This window comes from Cydia strobilella, chromosome 19 (genome assembly GCF_947568885.1).
Source record: "Cydia strobilella chromosome 19, ilCydStro3.1, whole genome shotgun sequence".
In the NCBI taxonomy this organism is placed as follows: domain Eukaryota; kingdom Metazoa; phylum Arthropoda; class Insecta; order Lepidoptera; family Tortricidae; genus Cydia; species Cydia strobilella.
Genome location: NC_086059.1, coordinates 6,951,620 through 6,970,410, shown reverse-complemented (window position 1 = coordinate 6,970,410; position 18,791 = coordinate 6,951,620). Strand labels below are relative to the sequence as shown.

General features: G+C 40.4%; 2 protein-coding genes across 2 annotated transcripts; both read left to right on the top strand.

Annotated features, from left to right (window-relative positions):
• Positions 1-711: 711 nt before the first annotated feature.
• LOC134750344 (uncharacterized) lies at positions 712-8,523 on the top strand. Its single transcript, XM_063685507.1, has 7 exons — positions 712-850; positions 1,134-1,177; positions 2,548-2,826; positions 3,071-3,217; positions 3,878-3,986; positions 7,789-7,969; positions 8,278-8,523. The coding sequence occupies exons 1-7, from the start codon at positions 785-787 to the stop codon at positions 8,508-8,510; spliced, it is 1,059 nt and encodes a 352-aa protein (XP_063541577.1). The 5' UTR covers positions 712-784; the 3' UTR covers positions 8,511-8,523.
• Positions 8,524-15,369: 6,846 nt separating this feature from the next.
• LOC134749989 (cell cycle checkpoint control protein RAD9A) lies at positions 15,370-17,566 on the top strand. The gene is made up of 3 exons (XM_063685025.1): positions 15,370-15,491; positions 15,565-15,970; positions 16,744-17,566. Exons 1-3 carry the CDS (start codon positions 15,458-15,460, stop codon positions 17,501-17,503), a joined length of 1,200 nt encoding a protein of 399 aa, XP_063541095.1. The 5' UTR covers positions 15,370-15,457; the 3' UTR covers positions 17,504-17,566.
• The last annotated feature ends 1,225 nt before the right edge of the window (positions 17,567-18,791 follow it).

Here is an 18,791-nt window from a genome sequence, read left to right as displayed (position 1 = left end):
ATTCGTGATTGCGTGGTGCGCGGGGCCGGGCCGGCCGCTTACTGCCGTAAGTGCCGTAGTCGTGCCGTATCGCGGCCATAGGAAACACCGTTACTATTATATGCACTTTCCTCCAGCACCCGTGCCACAGTGACTACAAAAATAATGACATTGGCCCAATCTGCAGATTTTTTATAGCAATTTGCCTTAATTATCCTAAATACTAGTATCTTAGTATTATATTTATTAATTATATGATTAGGTAATTGTGGAAATTATTTGAATTCTGAATGAAATATGAAACATGCTATATATCACAGCTATATAAAGGTATTCACCAAGAGTCGTAGAGATGTGGTTTGATTCAAATGCCACATCAAAGAAACCCGAGCGACCCAATTGCAAACTAGGTCAGTATCATCCCTTACATTGAGATATTACACAGTCTACATACTTTTTATATAGGAGGAATCCTAGTACATATAAACATGTAGGTACCTATGTATGATTAGTGTTTAGTGCGAGCTCAAGCATACGTTTCTTACTTGCGTTTAGTCACAGAATAAATAATAGTACTGTTTAGTACCTATAGCAAATGTGTAATACTATCCGTCTATCCACGAAAAGACAATAGAATTTAATCTCTACTATCCACCTGGTAGACCTTTTTCAAAAACATGGAAACAATGGAGCTACTTCGATCGGTCCTCTAATCGCTTCATGTATTTTGTAAACACGGCACAATCGTGGCAGTTTAACACTAGACAGCCCAAAGAACTAGAGGCTAGTCCAGTAATAGCCAAAAATGTTTTCGAATAAGTTGATCTTCATTTTACAAGTTTCACATGTCTGTTGCGGCAACTGGGTAAGTGTAAGTACATTACTTACTATGCAGGAATCACACTCCATTTTAGCATCTCTTTGCATTAGTATTTTCAAACATTTGTGAGTAATACAATACATAATCAAATACCTATTTACAGGTTCGAATTTGTTTTTTTCGAACCTTGATAGAGTACCATCACAAAATTCACAAACATTCCTTTTTACTTTTTGGTAAGTACGGTAACCTAAAAATATGTCCTAGTGCGGAGTCTTACTCGCACTTGGCCGATTCAAAATTGCAATTTAAGTAAACTATATTATTTTTTTAGGCCTCAGATTGGATGACGCCAGTGCAAGATGAATTTGGATCAGTGTAAGTAACACTAACAAATTAATTAAAACCGTTCCTACATTTAAACGTCTACCTATAAACTAGTTTAGGTAACTAATATTTTTTAGCAAGTCAATTGGTATCATCTAGGGAATGCAATCCCGCATGAGGAATTCAATCCCAGTATTTAGCGGGATTGTCAGTCTCAGTCCCGCGGGATCCTGGTATTTGCGGGATCCCGCAAGTTACTATATAATTTTACGAATTGGTACTGAAACATTATGGACGGTAAACAAAAATGTACGAACGAGTGTGAACTGAAGGCTAAAAACACGATTTCGTGATTCCTGTACTGTGGCACGCCAAATATTCGTCACAACTCTCATTACACTTGTGAGAAAAAAAAGAGGGAAAAAATAAAACTTCTGCTTAATTTCGGTACACGTACATTACAGCCCTAGTTCCAAATTTTGGATTTACGGACCGCATCACCTAGCAAGTGTGACGTAAAAAAACACTACAACCCCAGGTCGAAATTTACGATTTACGGACCGCATCGCCTACGTGAATAGGTAAACACCTTTTACGAGCAAGTGAGATGAAAAATTCTTTATTTAACTTCTTAAAAAATAATTATTAGACATTACTGGTATAAAATACGCCCCACAGTTTTACTTATTATTGTATGGCACAACTTGCATTTAGCACAGCGAATCTTCCGCCTTCAAAAAATACTTTCACACACAGCGTAAATTACCTAGTAGGTACTGTTTCTGTACTGCCAGTACTTGGAAACTCTTTATACACCGTCTCCAACATACTTAACAGTATGTACATACAAGCGAAAATATTTGTTCATATAAATAAGTGTTTATTTATGAATATTTAATCAAAACAAATATTACTCAATTCACAATTCACAAAAAATAGACAAATTCGGGAGAAATTCTCTTATGTGTCCCTTCCCTCTTCCTCTACAGATGCATCTAGGCTCCGTGAAGAACTTTCGCCAGTAGGAGACACAATGTTACTTGTACTTAGTAACACGTAAGAACCACGTCGCTCCTCAATCCCGCGGGATCTCGCTTAATTTACGCGCGGGACTAATCCCGCAAATTGCATGCGAGATCCCGGTATTTCGGGATCCTGGTATCTCGGTATTGCATTCCCTAGCTATCATCATTGTACCTACACCCAGTTGCAAAATTACATGGCCACTTTTAAATGACTCCTTATACATATACCTACCTACTATATACAATTCCCGCAATAATTTATATTTTTTTGTTTACCCGACTAATGAAGACAATAGCATCCTAGTCGATTACCGGTACTGTTACTAATTAAGTCCTTGTCCATTACTGGTGTCGTTACTTAAGTCAGATAACTTTTTTAATAAACGTCCTTTACAGTAAAGATATTAACGCTCGCTTGAATTACGACGCCGACCTGAAACAGTATGAAGATCAAGAACTACAAATTCCCAACCAAGAGCTCCCAAAAACGCTGACAAAGGCCAATGAGAGCAACGAAGCTTCCGAACTGGGTAGCTATGTGTCTACGCCCACGCTTCAGGCGAAGCTGGAGGCCGCGCTGAACCTCGCGAAGGGACTAGCTGCGAAGCTTCGAGGGAAAATAGCTTTGTTAAGTGAACGGGAAGCTACACTGAAAGATACTATTGCTAAAGGAAGGTAAGGAATTTTTAACAGAAATTCCCGCGAAACAGAAGTTATAAATATTTTAGAAGATAATAGAGTAACTCCTAATTACACTAATTAACGCATTGAATTATTTACCGTACATAGCTTAGATAAGAGCGTCCAAGAAAACACGTTGCATTCAGTGTCACGTAAAATTAGAGGGCGCGATGCGGCGCAAACGGATCAAATTTTCAGGAAATCTTTATACCCCTACTAAACGTTCTGTTTCTTACAGATCAGGTGTATCGGTGGTGACAGTCCATACGCTATCACGAGCGCCGCGTTCATATCTTGTCCGCGACGACGCCTGGGCGAGCTGTCAGGGGGTGCTTCAGCTCTCGTACGGGACCGCGGGCCCCACGTGCGTCGGTGTTGAGGTACTGTCAGTGTCTGTAGTGACAGGACATACGATGTATACCTCGTCCGCGACGGTGTGTGGGCGAACTGCCAGCGGCTGCTTTAGCTCTCGTACGGGGCTGCGGGCCCCACACGTGCGTCGGTGTTGAGGTACTATCAGTGTCTGTAGTGACAGGACATACGATGTATACCACGTCCGCGACGGCGCCTGGGCGAGCTGTCACAGGGGATGCTTCAGCTCTCGTACGGGACTGCGGGCCCCACGTGCGTCGGTGTTGAGGTACTGTCAGTGTCTGTAGTGACAGGACATACGCTGTATACCTCGTCCGCGACGGCGCCTGGGCGAGCTGTCAGGGGATGCTTCAGCTCTCGTACGGGACTGCGGGCCCCACGTGCGTCGGTGTTGAGGTACTATCAGTGTCTGTAGTGACAGGACATACGCTGTATACCTCGTCCGCGACGGCGCCTGGGCGAGCTGTCAGGGGATGCTTCAGCTCTCGTACGGGACTGCGGGCCCCACGTGCGTCGGTGTTGAGGTACTATCAGTGTCTGTAGTGACAGGACATACGCTGTATACCTCGTCCGCGACGGCGCCTGGGCGAGCTGTCACAGGGGATGCTTCAGCTCTCGTACGGGACTGCGGGCCCCACGTGCGTCGGTGTTGAGGTACTGTCAGTGTCTGTAGTGACAGGACATACGCTGTATACCTCGTCCGCGACGGCGCCTGGGCGAGCTGTCAGGGGATGCTTCAGCTCTCGTACGGGACTGCGGGCCCCACGTGCGTCGGTGTTGAGGTACTATCAGTGTCTGCAGTCTGCTGTACCTATACCTCGTCCGCGACTACTCTAAGACACTTCTACCTTCATTATACAACGATATTGTTAGACAACTAAATGTAATATAACAATTTAGTGATATGTACGAGTATAATATTCATTGTGCAACTCTTATTCACTTTATGTACTTACTACTATACTCGTACCACGAGTCAGTGACAGTATCAACACTGACATATACGCTAACGTAATTTACTTTCTATACCTACATCTCGTTCGCACTAATATGCCAGTACGAGCGAGATGTATAGGAAGTAATAAGTTACGTTCACGCTAGCGTTTATGTGCCAAACTGGTAGTAGCTGTATTACTAACAAAGACATCAACGAACATCTAAGCCAACAGGCCTGCACTTCGTTTCGACACAATCGCAGCGGCTCTGACGCTGCGGCCTTTGCGACCGAACCGCTTTGCTCGGAGGTTCAGTGGCGTAACTAGGGGGGGCAGAGGGGGCAAGTGCCCCGGGCGCCATCCAAGGGGGGGCGCCAAAATGGGCAAAAGGCAGCAGCAGGGAAACTTTTGTCAGTCGTCAGGGGGCGCAAATTTGGTGACTGCCCCGGGCGCCATATCCTCTAGCTACGCCCCTGAGTTTACTGTACAGAGGACTTAGGTTTTCAATAGCTAGTAGTTTGGTTTATTATTTAGGTTAACTCGAAGAAAAAAGTATACAATAGTGACATAATAAGCTTTAAAAACGCATCGTCACGCACAAAGCACCTATTCTATTCCTTGAGAACATACGTTACAAGGTCAGTTGGTGGTACCTTAATATTGACATCACCGCTGGTAGTGCTATCATTAAATTAAATTATTATTCAATGTGACGCACCCATAACCACACACACACCGTCGCAAACGCAACGCTTTTTAAGCTCTCGTGCGAATGGGGCCTTAGAACGTGTTGTCAGCTATTTTACATACTAATCTGTTGTTATAGAGCTGTTATTACCTCCTCTCCATTTTTATGACGTCTCATTGTGATTAAGTTCTTTGAGTAGTCTGATATTGAATTAATAGATTCAACCTATTCGCATAGATACATATAGTTAGTTAGTTTTTATGTTATATATAAGGATTACTGTCTAAGCTGTTAATTATTTTGTTCAGGTGCATGATTCCATTTTGTTATTGAGCGCTTCAATCGCCAACAAACTGGTTACAGTTTGGCGATGCATAAATTTTGTTTGTAAGCATGTACCCTTTGTGTAAATAAATTAAAAAAAAAAAAAAAATGTATTTAACCTACTAACTTAACACTCAAAAGCTTAATCAAAAGTAGCCAAATCCTTAAAAGTTCGTATTATCGCGGACATTCGCGGTGAACCAGAACGCTCCGTAGCGAACGAAACGCAACTGTCGCACTAATGTTGAAGAGTGATAGAGAGAGATAACTACGCTACGCTACGAAGCGTGAACAATTGGCATCTTGTCTACGCACCCTGGCCCCGTAGACAACATGCCAATCGCTAACGCTCCGTAGCGAACGAAACGCAACTGTCACTGTCGCACTAATATGGAAGAGAGATAGAGAGACACAAAGCGTTTCGTTGTCGAAGTCGAAGCGATAGCGATTGTCATCTTGACTAGGCCGGCAGTTCTCGCTTGTCGTAAGGACGCTCTGTTAGGTTTTCATATAAAGATACAAGCAATTTTCGTCCTTATGGTAAGCGACAATGTGGTACCTTTTGCTTAAAAACGACACAAATTACCTCGATCTTTACGAGCGAGCTCCGCCTCCTATAGAGATAATCAATTGTGATGCATTTAGGATTCATATCTTAATAAATAAAACGGGTAAAAGCATGTAATAAGACAGTTTATTAGTTGTTGTTTAGGCTAAGCTTCGCCTCCCCATAAAAGTAACCAATTAGGATGCATTTAGGATTCCTTATCTTAGTTTGCAAATGGCGCCCGTCACAAAGACAATGAACGGCAAAAAACTCTACCTGAGCTAACCTTTTTTATTCAACACCTACATTTTTAAGTGCCATGCTATTGGTCATCACTTATGTTGTCGCGCTGACCGACTGCAAGACGTTTAAACGATTTTTGCCCTTAAGGTGGTTCACTGATAGTATAGTACATTGACTTGACATTTATTTACGTTCTGACAGACTGACATAAATCACATTCTGCAGTTATCATTTTGCGCGGCCTTAGGTACTTAATTAATGATCATAATCAATGTTGACATCACTACATAGTATAAAACCATAGATAACAAAGTCGCTTTTCGCTCTGTACGTATGTCTGTCCCTATGTATGTTTAGATCTTTAAAACTAGGCAACGGATTTATATGCGGTTGTGCGGCGGTTTGCGGTCAAGAGGAAGGTTTATATGTATAATTTGTAAAGGTTTTGTGTAAATTAATTGAACTACCCGTGCGAAGCCGAGGCGGGTCGCTAGTACTATATAAGTATCAACACAATCTCAATGACTTACGTATATCTATATCTATACTGGAATTAAGGTCAACTAATCATTAGGGAATCCCAATGATTAGTTGACCTTAATTCCAGTAAGGTCCCATTGAGTAAGGTCAGGTCGTCAGGAACTGTCGCCCGTGGTATTTCCGGACTGATAACACCTTCAAGAAAAGAGCGTACTCCCATCTTAAAGGCCAGCAACGCACTTGCAACCCCTCTGGTGTTGCACGTGTCCATTGGCGATGGCGATTGCTTACAGTCAGGGGTTTTAGCATAAAAAAAGTTTTTGGCAAACATTTCTTTTAGCGCTGACTGTACTTTTCTTACCACAGGCAACTATAATACCCATCGAAACAATTCTAACAACCCCAAACACAATTAGGTTGCGTTGTTTTATCACAGAGTTCCTATGACCACCCGCCACCAATGCAAACCGGTTTTTAATTGTATAGGAAAACCGGTTACCGAAATATCATACAAATAAAAACCGGTTTGCATTCCCTACTCCTGTCTCCATCATCTGATCAGCTCGATGATACCTAATATATTGCATTGTCACCCGACTTACTTTTCAGCTTCATCGGAAGTCGAAAAGTGGGTCAAAAACTTGCAAGATTTGACTCGTACGAACATACATAGTTACGTACGAGTACATAGGTACATTGCAAGTTAAATAAAAGCTTGTAAAAAGGTAGACGTTCCAACGTCCAAGTACTCGTCATTGTCCCAGTAAGTATATAGGTATTACACATCATCTTTAAACTTAAAAAGTACCTAAAGAGTACCTAGAGGTAATAGCAGCATAACAAAAAAATATGATAGAGAAATTGACATTGGTAATATGTTATATCCCTTATCTTATCGGTAGGTAAATATCATATTAATTATCAAGCATTAGCATATCTTGTATAACTTGTATTTAATAGGTATCTAATCTATAAATTGTATAATTAAGCGCGCGGTTGTTTTATGCGATAAACGCAGCGTTGAACGCATGCGATCACGGAATGTATGAAAACCGGCAAAGTGCGAGTCGGACTCGCGCACGAAGGGTTGTGTACCATTACGCAAAAAACGGCAAAAAAATCACGTGAAAATTTCAACTGTCTATATATCACGGTTCATGAGATACAGCCTGGTGACAGACGGACAGACAGTCAGACAGACAGACAGACGGACGGACGGACGAACAGACAGACAGACGGACAGACAGACAGCGAAGTCTTAGTAATAGGGTCCCGTTTTTACCCTTTGGGTACGGAACCCTAAAAATCGACCCTTATATGGAAATATGTTCCCGGACAATACAATTATTTCATTGAAATTCCCCCAGACCCCGACGAAGCCAGACCCGTGCGTGTTCAACTCCGTCACCAAGTACGAGACGATTCCGATACGACGGCGATCGGAGTACGCGGAGGACGACTTTCTTTGCCTGAAGAGTAGCTTCAACACTACGCTGGATCGGTACTTGAGCGTGCCTAGAACGGTTATCAACGACACTTGCAAAAATGGTAAGGTCATATATTGCCACGCAAATAAGTACTGAAACCTATCAACTATGGGTACCTAACGCTGCCTTTCCACTGAATTGGAGATGGGGATGAGCGGAAACATGCGGTAATCAACCAATAGCATTGATGTAATCCACACCTCGTCTCAGCTCAGCTGGATTACAACCCATGCTATTAGTTCCCTCGCGTCTCTTCTTATCTCCGCCTGAGTGGAAAGGCAGCCGGTGCTGTATTTAGGCATAAGATAGTAACGAGCACTAAACTAAACTGCCCCGCTTCCCCCTACTTACGTCATTGTCAATGTACAGGTGTAGTGCGAAGCCTGGAAGACAACGTTGTAGAATGCGGTGTTCGGGTACTCTCCGAGTACGTGTACTACCCCGGCGCGGCGGCGCGTGTACCCCGCGAGTACTGCGACTCCGACCCGCCGGGCGCCTGCCACCTGCTTGCTGCCTGGCATCTCTCAAACACCACCATTGAGAACTTTGAGTTTTTAAAAGATGACCCTGCGTTTAAAGCCTATTTTATTAAGAATCAATGAACATTAATAAAATTTGTACCTATTGCCAGATATTTGGTTTATTTGAAGTGGCGTAACATTCCACACTCATGATGACAAGTGCAATTTTTGTTACGCTGGTACTGCGTACTGCGTTGTAGTGCTAAATATTAATGCAAACACGTTTTGCAATGAGTTGAAGACAGTCATTTGAGTAGCGCCACTGGTCAACGTTGAACGTAGGTTTCTCAATGAATATATTATATCTTAAAATAATTGTTAGGAAACTTCGGAAACTTTCTGCTTAGAGGCAGGGAAATAACATACCCTGTCTGTTTCACTGAGCAGAAACTGACCGACGAAAAGATCCAGGTACAAATTTAGATAGACAGAATACTTTTTATTGGCACTTTAGGTTAGCCCCCTTGCAATGCAACAAACCGCATGCAAGCTGGCAATGTATAGTTGGTCAAGCAAATCTTGTCAGTAGAAAAAGGCGGCAAATTTAAAAAATGTATGCGCGAAGGGTTATCGTCCCATAGAAGATTTGAATTTCGCGCCGTTTTCTACTGACAAGATTTGCTTGACCAACTGGACCAACTACATATTTAAAAGCTAAGTTTTAAATTTAGATCACTAGATGGCAGATTTTCCCTTCCCACCATAGATGAGCTATACCAAAGCTATACGCGTGCGCCCTTGAGGACAGAACATACGCAATGCGACAAAATTAAAGACACGTTTTTGTTAGAAATATTGTATTAGCACCCTTATAATACCTACGCATGTGTGTATCACACCTAACCTCCTTTCTGTATATGTCACTATGAATTTATCTATTCTCTTTGGTATCGACTACGCTGATGATCGGACGTGGCTCCCTATTTTACAAGTATATTTGTGTATTCAAGACAATAAAACAAATTGATATGCGAACAGTGACTGTTTATTTTCCACTGCCCTTGCGGAACCTGGTATCCGCGCAATAGGTTCTGGGCACAGTCACGATTTACACTCGCTGTTCACTGTCACGCCGTCTCCACGTGGGTTCTACTTCGGATCGCCGGTAAGCGCATTTATCATGGCCGCCGAGTTGAATCATTCTCCAAGCTACTCCAGCCAATCAATTGAAAAGCTGCGAGGCTCTGAAAACTACCAGACGTGGAAGTACCAGATCAGGATGCTGCTGACCCTCGACGGCTTGTGGGAGACTGTGGAAGGGACAGACGTGGACCCGTCGCACGTCAAACGAGCATTGGCTCGCATCGGTCTCAGCGTGTCGACCGCGTGCCTACAACACATTCGACAGGCTACTACTTCAAAGGAAGCATGGGATAACCTCAAATCGGTATTTGAGAATAAAGGTCTGTACAGGCGCGTGCTGCTCTTGCGGCAGTTGCATCGTATAGAATATAAGCAATTTAATTGCATGTCCCGTTACCTGGAAGCGGTGATGTCGCTCGTGCATCAACTAGCGGACATTGATAAAAATATTGAAGACAAAGAAGTGGTGGAACTACTTCTTAGCGGACTGCCAGATGAATACGACGCCCTGGTAAGCAACCTCGAGACTGCGAATATTGCCGACAACAACCTCACCGCTGACATGGTGAGATCTCGCCTTCTCCAAGAAGAATCGCGGAAAAAGGAAGGATCTTCCTATGTGGATGAAGCCGCTATGTTTTCCAAGGCAAGAAATCATTCCGTCAGTGCAACACCGAGACAACAAAAGCAAGTTATTTGTCACTACTGCGGAAAAGGAGGCCACGTAAAAAGCAAATGCTTCAAATATAGGAAAGACAAGGTGAAGAATCGGTCACTTCTAGCTACCGAGTCATCGAAAGCATTCTTTGCTAAGAAGTCAACCTTTTACCTGGACTCTGGTTGCTCCAATCATCTTTGCAATGACAAGACAATCCTGAAGGACTACAAGGAGTTGCCGGGCGAAGGAAGTAAAGTGACTCTGGCCAATGATGACTCTATATCAGCTGAAGGTGTCGGGGAACTACTAGTGGGTGGTGTCATCGATAAACTTAATAAGGTATTATATGTCCCTAACTTGACCGCTAATTTGTTATCTGTGAGTAAATTGTGTGATATAGGCTATACTGTAGTTTTTACCAAAGATAAATGTAATATATATAATAGTTGTAAAATTCATGGCAACCCTATTACCTCAGCATTTAATAGGAATGGTTTATATGAATGGGTTGGGTGTAGTCAAGAGAAAGGAACTTCGCAAGAAGTGCACTCTTCCATGTTCTTGCATAATAGGCAAAATACACAGAGTGCTAATGTAGCTGTTTCTTCTCTGCCAGTTCAACTTCTACATTCCCGTTTAGGTCACCTTAGCTTTAAAAGCATGTGTACTTTAAGGGATGATCCTGCAACCGGCATCAAATTTCAGGAAACTTCTGGTGTAAAGTGTGAGACCTGTCTGCTTGGGAAGCAAGTTTCCTTGCCATATCCCGTGGGCGAGGCTACACGTGCAAACAAACCTTTGCAACTTGTGCATAGTGATGTAGCAGGTCCGTTTCAAGAAGACAGCATTGGCGGTGCGAGGTTCATGGTAACCATGACTGACGACTACACCAGGAAGTCACACATCTTCCTCATGCGTCATAAATCCGAGGTAATTGAACATTTTATTACTTATAAGAATTTGGTAGAAAAACAATTAGGATTGCCAATTAAAACACTTCGGACAGATTTTGGGTCTGAATATTGTAACAAAAGTTTTGCTGATTTTCTTAGAAAAGAGGGTATTGTTCATCAGAAGAGTGTACCTTATTGCCATCAGCAGTGTGGTGTTGCTGAGAGACTGAATAGGACTCTTCTTGACAAAGCTAGATGTATGCTATATGAAGCTGGTCTCAGCAAGCGTTTTTGGGGTGAAGCAGTTATGACTGCCGCATACTTAAAGAATAGGAGTCCAACAAGTGCATTGTCGGGACGTACTCCTGAAGAGCTCTGGACAGGTACTACACCAGACCTCAGGCATCTTCACGTCTTTGGCTGTATTGCCTATTCCTTAATACCTAAAGAAAATCGTCGCAAACTTGATCCTAGAAGCAAACCTTATATTTTTGTTGGTTACAGTGAAACAACAAAAGGGTTTAGGCTTTTGGACCCACTGAACCCTAAGAAAGTAATTTTGTCTCGAAATGTTGTGTTTTTAGAAGATACATTTTACAACAACTTAGATAAACTAAGTTTTAACCAATCTGACAATGAGAATATATTTTATGAATTTGAATTTACTTATAATGATAATGCTAAATCTAGTCATAATAATATTGAAAATAATGATAATTTAATTCCTAGTCAGGATAATGTAATTGAAATCCCTAGTGATAGTAATGAAAATTTAGTTTCTAGTCAAACTGATGAGGATTCAATGTCTATTCAAAATGAGCAAATTCCCATCTGTAACTCAAGAAGTGAAGAACATATGTGTAATCAAAAAACTGATGATTCTTCCATGGCGTTTTCAGATTCAGAGGAATTCTGTACCGGAAGCGAGAATGAGGAGCCAGGCTGCTCTACTTCGGGCTCAGGTGACTCGTCGAGCGAGTCTATAGTGCTGTCGCCGCGACCGTCACGTTCAGGGGAAGCCCTGCCCCCAGCTGATGCGCCGGCTGTACATTCCTCACGTCCCGTACGTACTACAAGGTCACAAAAACCCAAAAGGTATGCTGATTATACGTCAGACTACTCCATGGTAGCGCACAACGCTGCGTCTGTCTGCAATCTAGATGTACCCCTATCGTATAAGGATGCTGTCACTGGTCCCCTTGGTGCAGAATGGTCTACCGCAATGAAGTGTGAGTATGACTCTCTCATAGCTAATAAAGTTTGGAGATTAGTTGATAGGCCACATAACATTAATGTAATAAAGTCAAAATGGGTATATAAAATTAAAACAGATGCATCGGGTAATTTTGATAAATTTAAAGCGCGCCTTGTTGCCATGGGTTATACACAAGTCCCTGGTGTGGACTATAAAGACACATTTTCACCAGTTGTAAGACATAGTACAATGAGAATATTGTTTGCTTTAGCTTGTGAGTATAATTTAAGCATAGATCACATTGATGTGACCACAGCTTTTCTCAATGGAGACCTTGAGGAAACCATTTATATGGAACTTCCACCAGGCTTTAATCATAACCATAAAAATAAAGTTTGTTTGTTGCAAAAAGGTATCTATGGTCTTAAACAAGCTAGTAGAATTTGGAATAACAAAGTAAATAGAATACTGTGTGAAAATGGGTTTATTCAAAGTAGACATGAACCTTGTATCTATATAAGTAAAGATAAAAATAGCTTAGTAATAGTTGCACTTTATGTAGACGACTTTTACATTTTCTCTAATAACGACTCTTGTAAAAATAATCTTTTTAATATACTACAAAGTAAGTTTCATTGTAAAAACTTAGGAAACTTAAAGAGTTGTCTAGGCATCAATGTCGTAAGGGAGGGAGATGTATTGAAGTTGGATCAAAGTGACTATATTATGAAAGTACTTAAGCGGTTTAATATGGAAAATTGTAAACCTGTTTCTACACCTATGTCTGTAGGATGTAAATTTGAAACTGATGGAGAAAACTTATGTGATGAAACCTATAATTATAGAGAACTTATTGGTTCCTTGATGTACTTAGCTGTTTGTACCAGGCCAGACATAGCATATGCTTGTAGCCATTTGAGTCAGTATAATTCAAAGTTTAATAAAAGTCATTGGCTTGCAGCGAAACGGATTTTGAGATATCTAGCGGGAACAATTAACTATTCCTTATATTTTATAAAGAGTAGAGAATTGAATTTAACCGCATATGCTGATGCCGACTGGGCTAATGATGTAGATAGACGTTCTTATACTGGTTTTGTAATAAAGTTAGGCTCGAACTGTATACATTGGGAATCACGCAAACAGCGGTGTGTTGCACTTAGTTCTACAGAAAGTGAATTCATTTCAATTAATGATGTATGTAAAGACCTATGTTTCATCAAGAATATTTTGTTTGAAATTTTACATGTGAAACCTTACATCACTGTGTTTAATGACAATCAGAGCGCGCACAAGCTTTTACTTTGTAAAGAATATTCACATAAGCGTACTAAGCACATAGATGTACGGTATCACCACATAAAGGACTTGGTACATAATAATGTGTTAACAGTAAAATACTTACCAACCGAAGAAATGATAGCCGATGTACTTACCAAACCGCTGAGTCTATGTAAACATTCTAAATTCATTCAGAGCATGAACATAAAGTTAGATAATTGGGTATGTTTGCATGTGTGAAAGTAAGGTCATTATATAATAGTTTATTTTGCTTACAAATGTACATGTGCAATCGTAAAAATAGCATGCACTGTCTCTTCACTTTGTCCATGTTTGTGTCGTGTGAAAGCATGTTATTATACGAATGTGTATATGGATAGAGTTAGTCTCTACTTAAGGCAAGCATTATTGTAAATGTAAACTGATATAATTGATATTATATTGAGTTCAAGCCTTTTATCAGGGATGTGCCAATACACATTAATAACTTATTCTTGTTTTGTATAATGTTCTGTGTGCTCATGTTGTGTTTATGCATTGGTCTTATAAGTATGAGGGGAAGTGTTAGAAATATTGTATTAGCACCCTTATAATACCTACGCATGTGTGTATCACACCTAACCTCCTTTCTGTATATGTCACTATGAATTTATCTATTCTCTTTGGTATCGACTACGCTGATGATCGGACGTGGCTCCCTATTTTACAAGTATATTTGTGTATTCAAGACAATAAAACAAATTGATATGCGAACAGTGACTGTTTATTTTCCACTGCCCTTGCGGAACCTGGTATCCGCGCAATAGTTTTAACATTCTTGACCAGGTTATTCTTATTTGTTAATGAGGGAATATTACGCGAAACTTTGCGTAGGGGACGCCACTACCACAATCTGAGGGTAGGCCCTCAGATTGTGGTAGTGGCGCCCCCTGCGATAGATCGTGAAACAAGAAAATTTCTTTATCTAACATCTCGGTCACTCTTGCATATTCGAGCGATAAAGAGGCAGATAGCGAATTTTCGGATTCGCGTTTCCCGGTAGATCCTCTGTAGCATGGAGACTATATAAAGGAGCCAAATCTCTATGTATCAAAAGTGTCCATCAAAAAACAGTAATTAGGCGGCGCCACCATACACCGAAATACTACCAAAAACAACCTACGTAATTTGGTCGGGTTATTTGTTGCCTTATATGGTTCATGTTATACTCATGTCTCAGAGCCTAACTAGCGCCACCGGAGAGATTAGGAACTATTATTTAAAGCTGAAAGCGGTCACTTTTGCAACGATTCTGCACTAAGAGATTGGCATCCTTTCTATACCATCCATACTCTGTAGTAAGCAAACCGCCTTGATGCATCAATGTCATTTTATTATATCTGAAAACTTGTCAAAAACCTGTTAAAGGTACAGTATTTATAAGTTACTCTATGGTTTACTAAAAAGGCTAGTCCTGCACTCTGGTGGCAGAACATTGCAGTAATATCCCGTATAAAAAAAATGTGAGACTGTGACAAGGACAAACAATAATAGCGCTTTCTCTGCTACTCCTACTCCCTAAGCATTTTGTCGCATTGCGTATGTTCTGTCTGTCCCTTACGGACGCACGCGTATAGCTCATCTGTAGGATCCTACCATCTCTGGTATGACGCGTTTTCTGAGACGTTTCGCTTAGTCAAACAATGATCAACGGTTTTGTCACTGACTTAAATATTCTTAGTTAGACATGTCAAAATTGGCTTAAAGGACTCGCATCCAGGCCATAAATGTAAAAAAAAAAAAAAACATGTCAAAATTAAAAAAAAATCAACTGTCAAATCAAATCTGTCAAAAATATTTACCGCTGTTTGCCGCGGTGCGGTATAATTCCGCGATTTTTTTCCCAATTTATGAATGTAAATAGACAACAAAAAACACGATGAAATGTCACGTACCAGGACCAAATGTAAAAGGTCAGTAATTTGTATTAAAAGTGATTTTTTTTATAAATTTACCAATTTATTCTAAAGTGAAATTTCTATTTAGTTTTAGGGAGGACTGTTCACGCTTTAGCAAGATTTGGAGACGAACTCTACCTTGAATCACTTGCGGACTGTGTGATGCTAAGGACACTAAACGCAGCTGAATCTGCTTACGCTGTTGTGAAGTTTAACAAAAACTTCTTTTCTTATTTTAACTACAATTACTATTCTACTGAAGATAACGAAGGACTAAAGTGTAAAATCTCAATGAAATCTGCCTTACATACGTTTAAATCCCCAACTCATATGGACAAGCAAGTAGAGAATTTAGAGATTAAACTGGACCCGGAGTCTTGTAAGTTGATTTTTCAGCTGAGATGCAAGCATGGGATTGTCAAGACCCATTTTGTCTCAATATTAGACTGTAAGGCAATGCAAGCAGTGTACACTAAGGATTTGGTTCCAAACAGGTAACAACCACACATTTTTTTCCTTTGTCCTCATATTTAAGTTTTTAATATTAGAAATTTCTATTAGGAACTCTCCATTAGGGGTTCTAACTGCAATTGATGAATTAATCAACAACAATCAGCAAATATTTTAATGTTACCAGATCAACCAACCCTATTTCAACAAACACCAGAAATCCATAGAACAGCCATTTTCAAGTGGCTCGGCAAAGCCTCTGTTGGGGCTCCGCGAGAAAAGTTGTAATAATACGAAAATATACCAGCTCTTTTATAGGTATATCTAGTCCACAGTGACGAACGTAATTTTTTTATTTGGGGCTCAAATATTTCGCTTTCCCAAAAAAAAAAAAAAAACCACCAAAAAACTTTGAGAACAGCTGCCATAGAATGTTTTGTAATGTAATTTAAATGAGTAATCACTAATCATTTTGGATATAAGACATGGATTTTTATTAATAGATTTGTGAATGACTGAGGTAAAAGAATATATCATGATCCTCTTACTCAGTGCCGGCCCGAGTCCTTGATCAGGGTAGAGCGAAATCGGGTTTTGGCGCCCTTCGTTGAAGCTTTTTACCCAAAAGCAAAACGAACCGTATTTTGGGCCCGCGTCACACTTGCGTCTTTTTAAACTTTTTTTTTCTCATTTGCTATTTTGGCGTTCCCTTGCCATCCGGCGCCTAGAGCGGCCGCTCCACTCGCTCTACCCTAGATCCGGCTTTTTATGTTTTGTTCTAGGCTCTTACTCATATATTAACCTTGTAACATTTCAGAATAACATCTCCACAGAAAATACTCTCTGAAGCATTAAGTAATTTCCAGAATTCAGATGACCAGGTAACTCTAGAAGTAACTCCACAGAACATGCTTCTCCGTAACTATATAGACACTGTTGGAGACCTTACCAAAGTGATTCGGACACAAGTTATGTTAAAACCTGCAGAATTTGATAGTTACTCCATAGGAGCAGACACAATTATCACATTTACTTTAAAAGAATTTAAAGCATTACTAGTATTTGCTGAAGCTTTAAATCTACCAATCCAAATACATTTTGAAACTACTGGGAGACCAGTGGTATTCATTGTCCATAATGGTGCTACATTTGAGGCACATTTTGTTCTTGCTACCACCAAGGCTGACAGTGGCTCTCAAACGACCACTCAGAACACCACACACACAGAGAGAACCAAGAGAAAAGATGTGAACAGGAGTCACGGATCAGCAAGAAAGAAACCAAATTTAACTAAATCTAATACTGACATATCCAAATGTTTAGAGGAAGACTCACATCTTTTCAATTTTATTGACATTCCTGAAGAGCATGCAGAAGTGAATGCGGAGGATGCAGCCAAAGAAAACAGTATAATAAATAACAACCAGTTAGATATTATGGACTGTGATGTTATTCCACCCTCACCTACAGCAGTAGCATTTGTGCGGAAAGTGTTCAAAAGGTGTTTTGAACAAACTATAGATATTACTTCTTTACAAGGCACCGTATTGGCCGAGGACTCGGATCCTGAGTCGTGACTGTGATTTATCTGTTATTTGTTTAAGTTATTGTAAACCCATATTAAATTATCTTTATTTAAATCGCATTTTTATTATACCAAGTTAGTGGCTATCGACTTACGACCTGCCTGGTGACTAGCAGTGAACACTAGCAATTTCAGGGGTATCACATGCGCGTTGCCAACCCTATTAAGAACCTTTTTTAAAGGACCGAATACCTATCCTCCGTGCGCGTACGTCGTTGTGTAATATTCCGCTGATTGAAGTCTACTGTGTAATAAAGGAGGTGCAGTATTTTTCCTTTCAAAACATTTCACACGTCCGTTCCGCCATAGATCATTAATTGTATAAATGGGTAAAGACAAATTCGTGCTTTTACTTTGACAGCTAATGTAGATGGCGCTGTGTAGCTTCGGACATTATGCGGGAAATCTGGTTATCAAGAGCAAGGAGTTTTCATACAAAAGTACTGTCAAAAATGTACACTTTCTTTAAGGGGCCAGACAAAGAGTAGGATAATAATTATAATATAGGGCCTGAGGTTTCCCTCGCCCTCGAAGAAAAAGCGAAAGCGCAGTCTAATATCCTGTCATTGACAGAACTGTGGTGAAATCGAAATTTAACAATCTAGACACAAAACATGGCTCAGTACAGGGCCATCTAGTTCAGCTAACAAAATTTTGAATAAGCAAGATTTTCTCTTTCCTTATACTTTAACGATGAACCTTTTTTCGCTTTGTTTATTTCGCTAACTGCTGCAAGTGTACTGAATGCTAAATTTTATTACGATTCATACTGTTGTATTTGTTAAATCAGACGTTTTACCCTGGCTATTGAAATAAATATTTAGAGGTGGCGTATAAATGAAATGTCGCATGTTTACTGCATTAATATTTTATAGTAAAAAATATACATACACAGGTAAAAATATTGTACACACGTTCCAAGCGGTATGCAAGAGATTGCTATGTTCCACCTTAGAGTAGACACCAAAATCAAAGCTTAGACCAACTGCACAAAGATTTTCTCGGAGACGTGCACACCATTGACACCATGTATCTAATCCTAGCGAGTAACTTGCTCATTCGCCTCGAAGAAATTCCTTGCGTAATAAATAGCCTTGGTGGACTTCAGGAACATATGCAATAGGTAGAAATCAATAGTAGTACTATTTAACTTATCACTACACACGCATTTTAGATAACTTAACAAGTTATACGTTTTGAAGTGACCAAACTGAAGCTGATGTAATTTTAATGTGGTCCTTCGAGCGTGTACGTATTGACTGAAAAATTTCCGAATGCAA

Coding starts and splice junctions, on each gene's coding strand:
- LOC134750344 (XM_063685507.1), top strand. CDS start 785: ATGTTTTCGAATAAGTTGATCTTCATTTTACAAGTTTCACATGTCTGT. Junction 2,827..3,070: donor GATACTATTGCTAAAGGAAG/GTAAGGAATTTT, acceptor TGTTTCTTACAG/ATCAGGTGTATCGGTGGTGA. Junction 3,218..3,877: donor TGCGTCGGTGTTGAGGTACT/GTCAGTGTCTGT, acceptor CAGTGTCTGTAG/TGACAGGACATACGCTGTAT.
- LOC134749989 (XM_063685025.1), top strand. CDS start 15,458: ATGAAATGTCACGTACCAGGACCAAATGTAAAAG. Junction 15,492..15,564: donor ACCAGGACCAAATGTAAAAG/GTCAGTAATTTG, acceptor ATTTCTATTTAG/TTTTAGGGAGGACTGTTCAC. Junction 15,971..16,743: donor AAGGATTTGGTTCCAAACAG/GTAACAACCACA, acceptor GTAACATTTCAG/AATAACATCTCCACAGAAAA.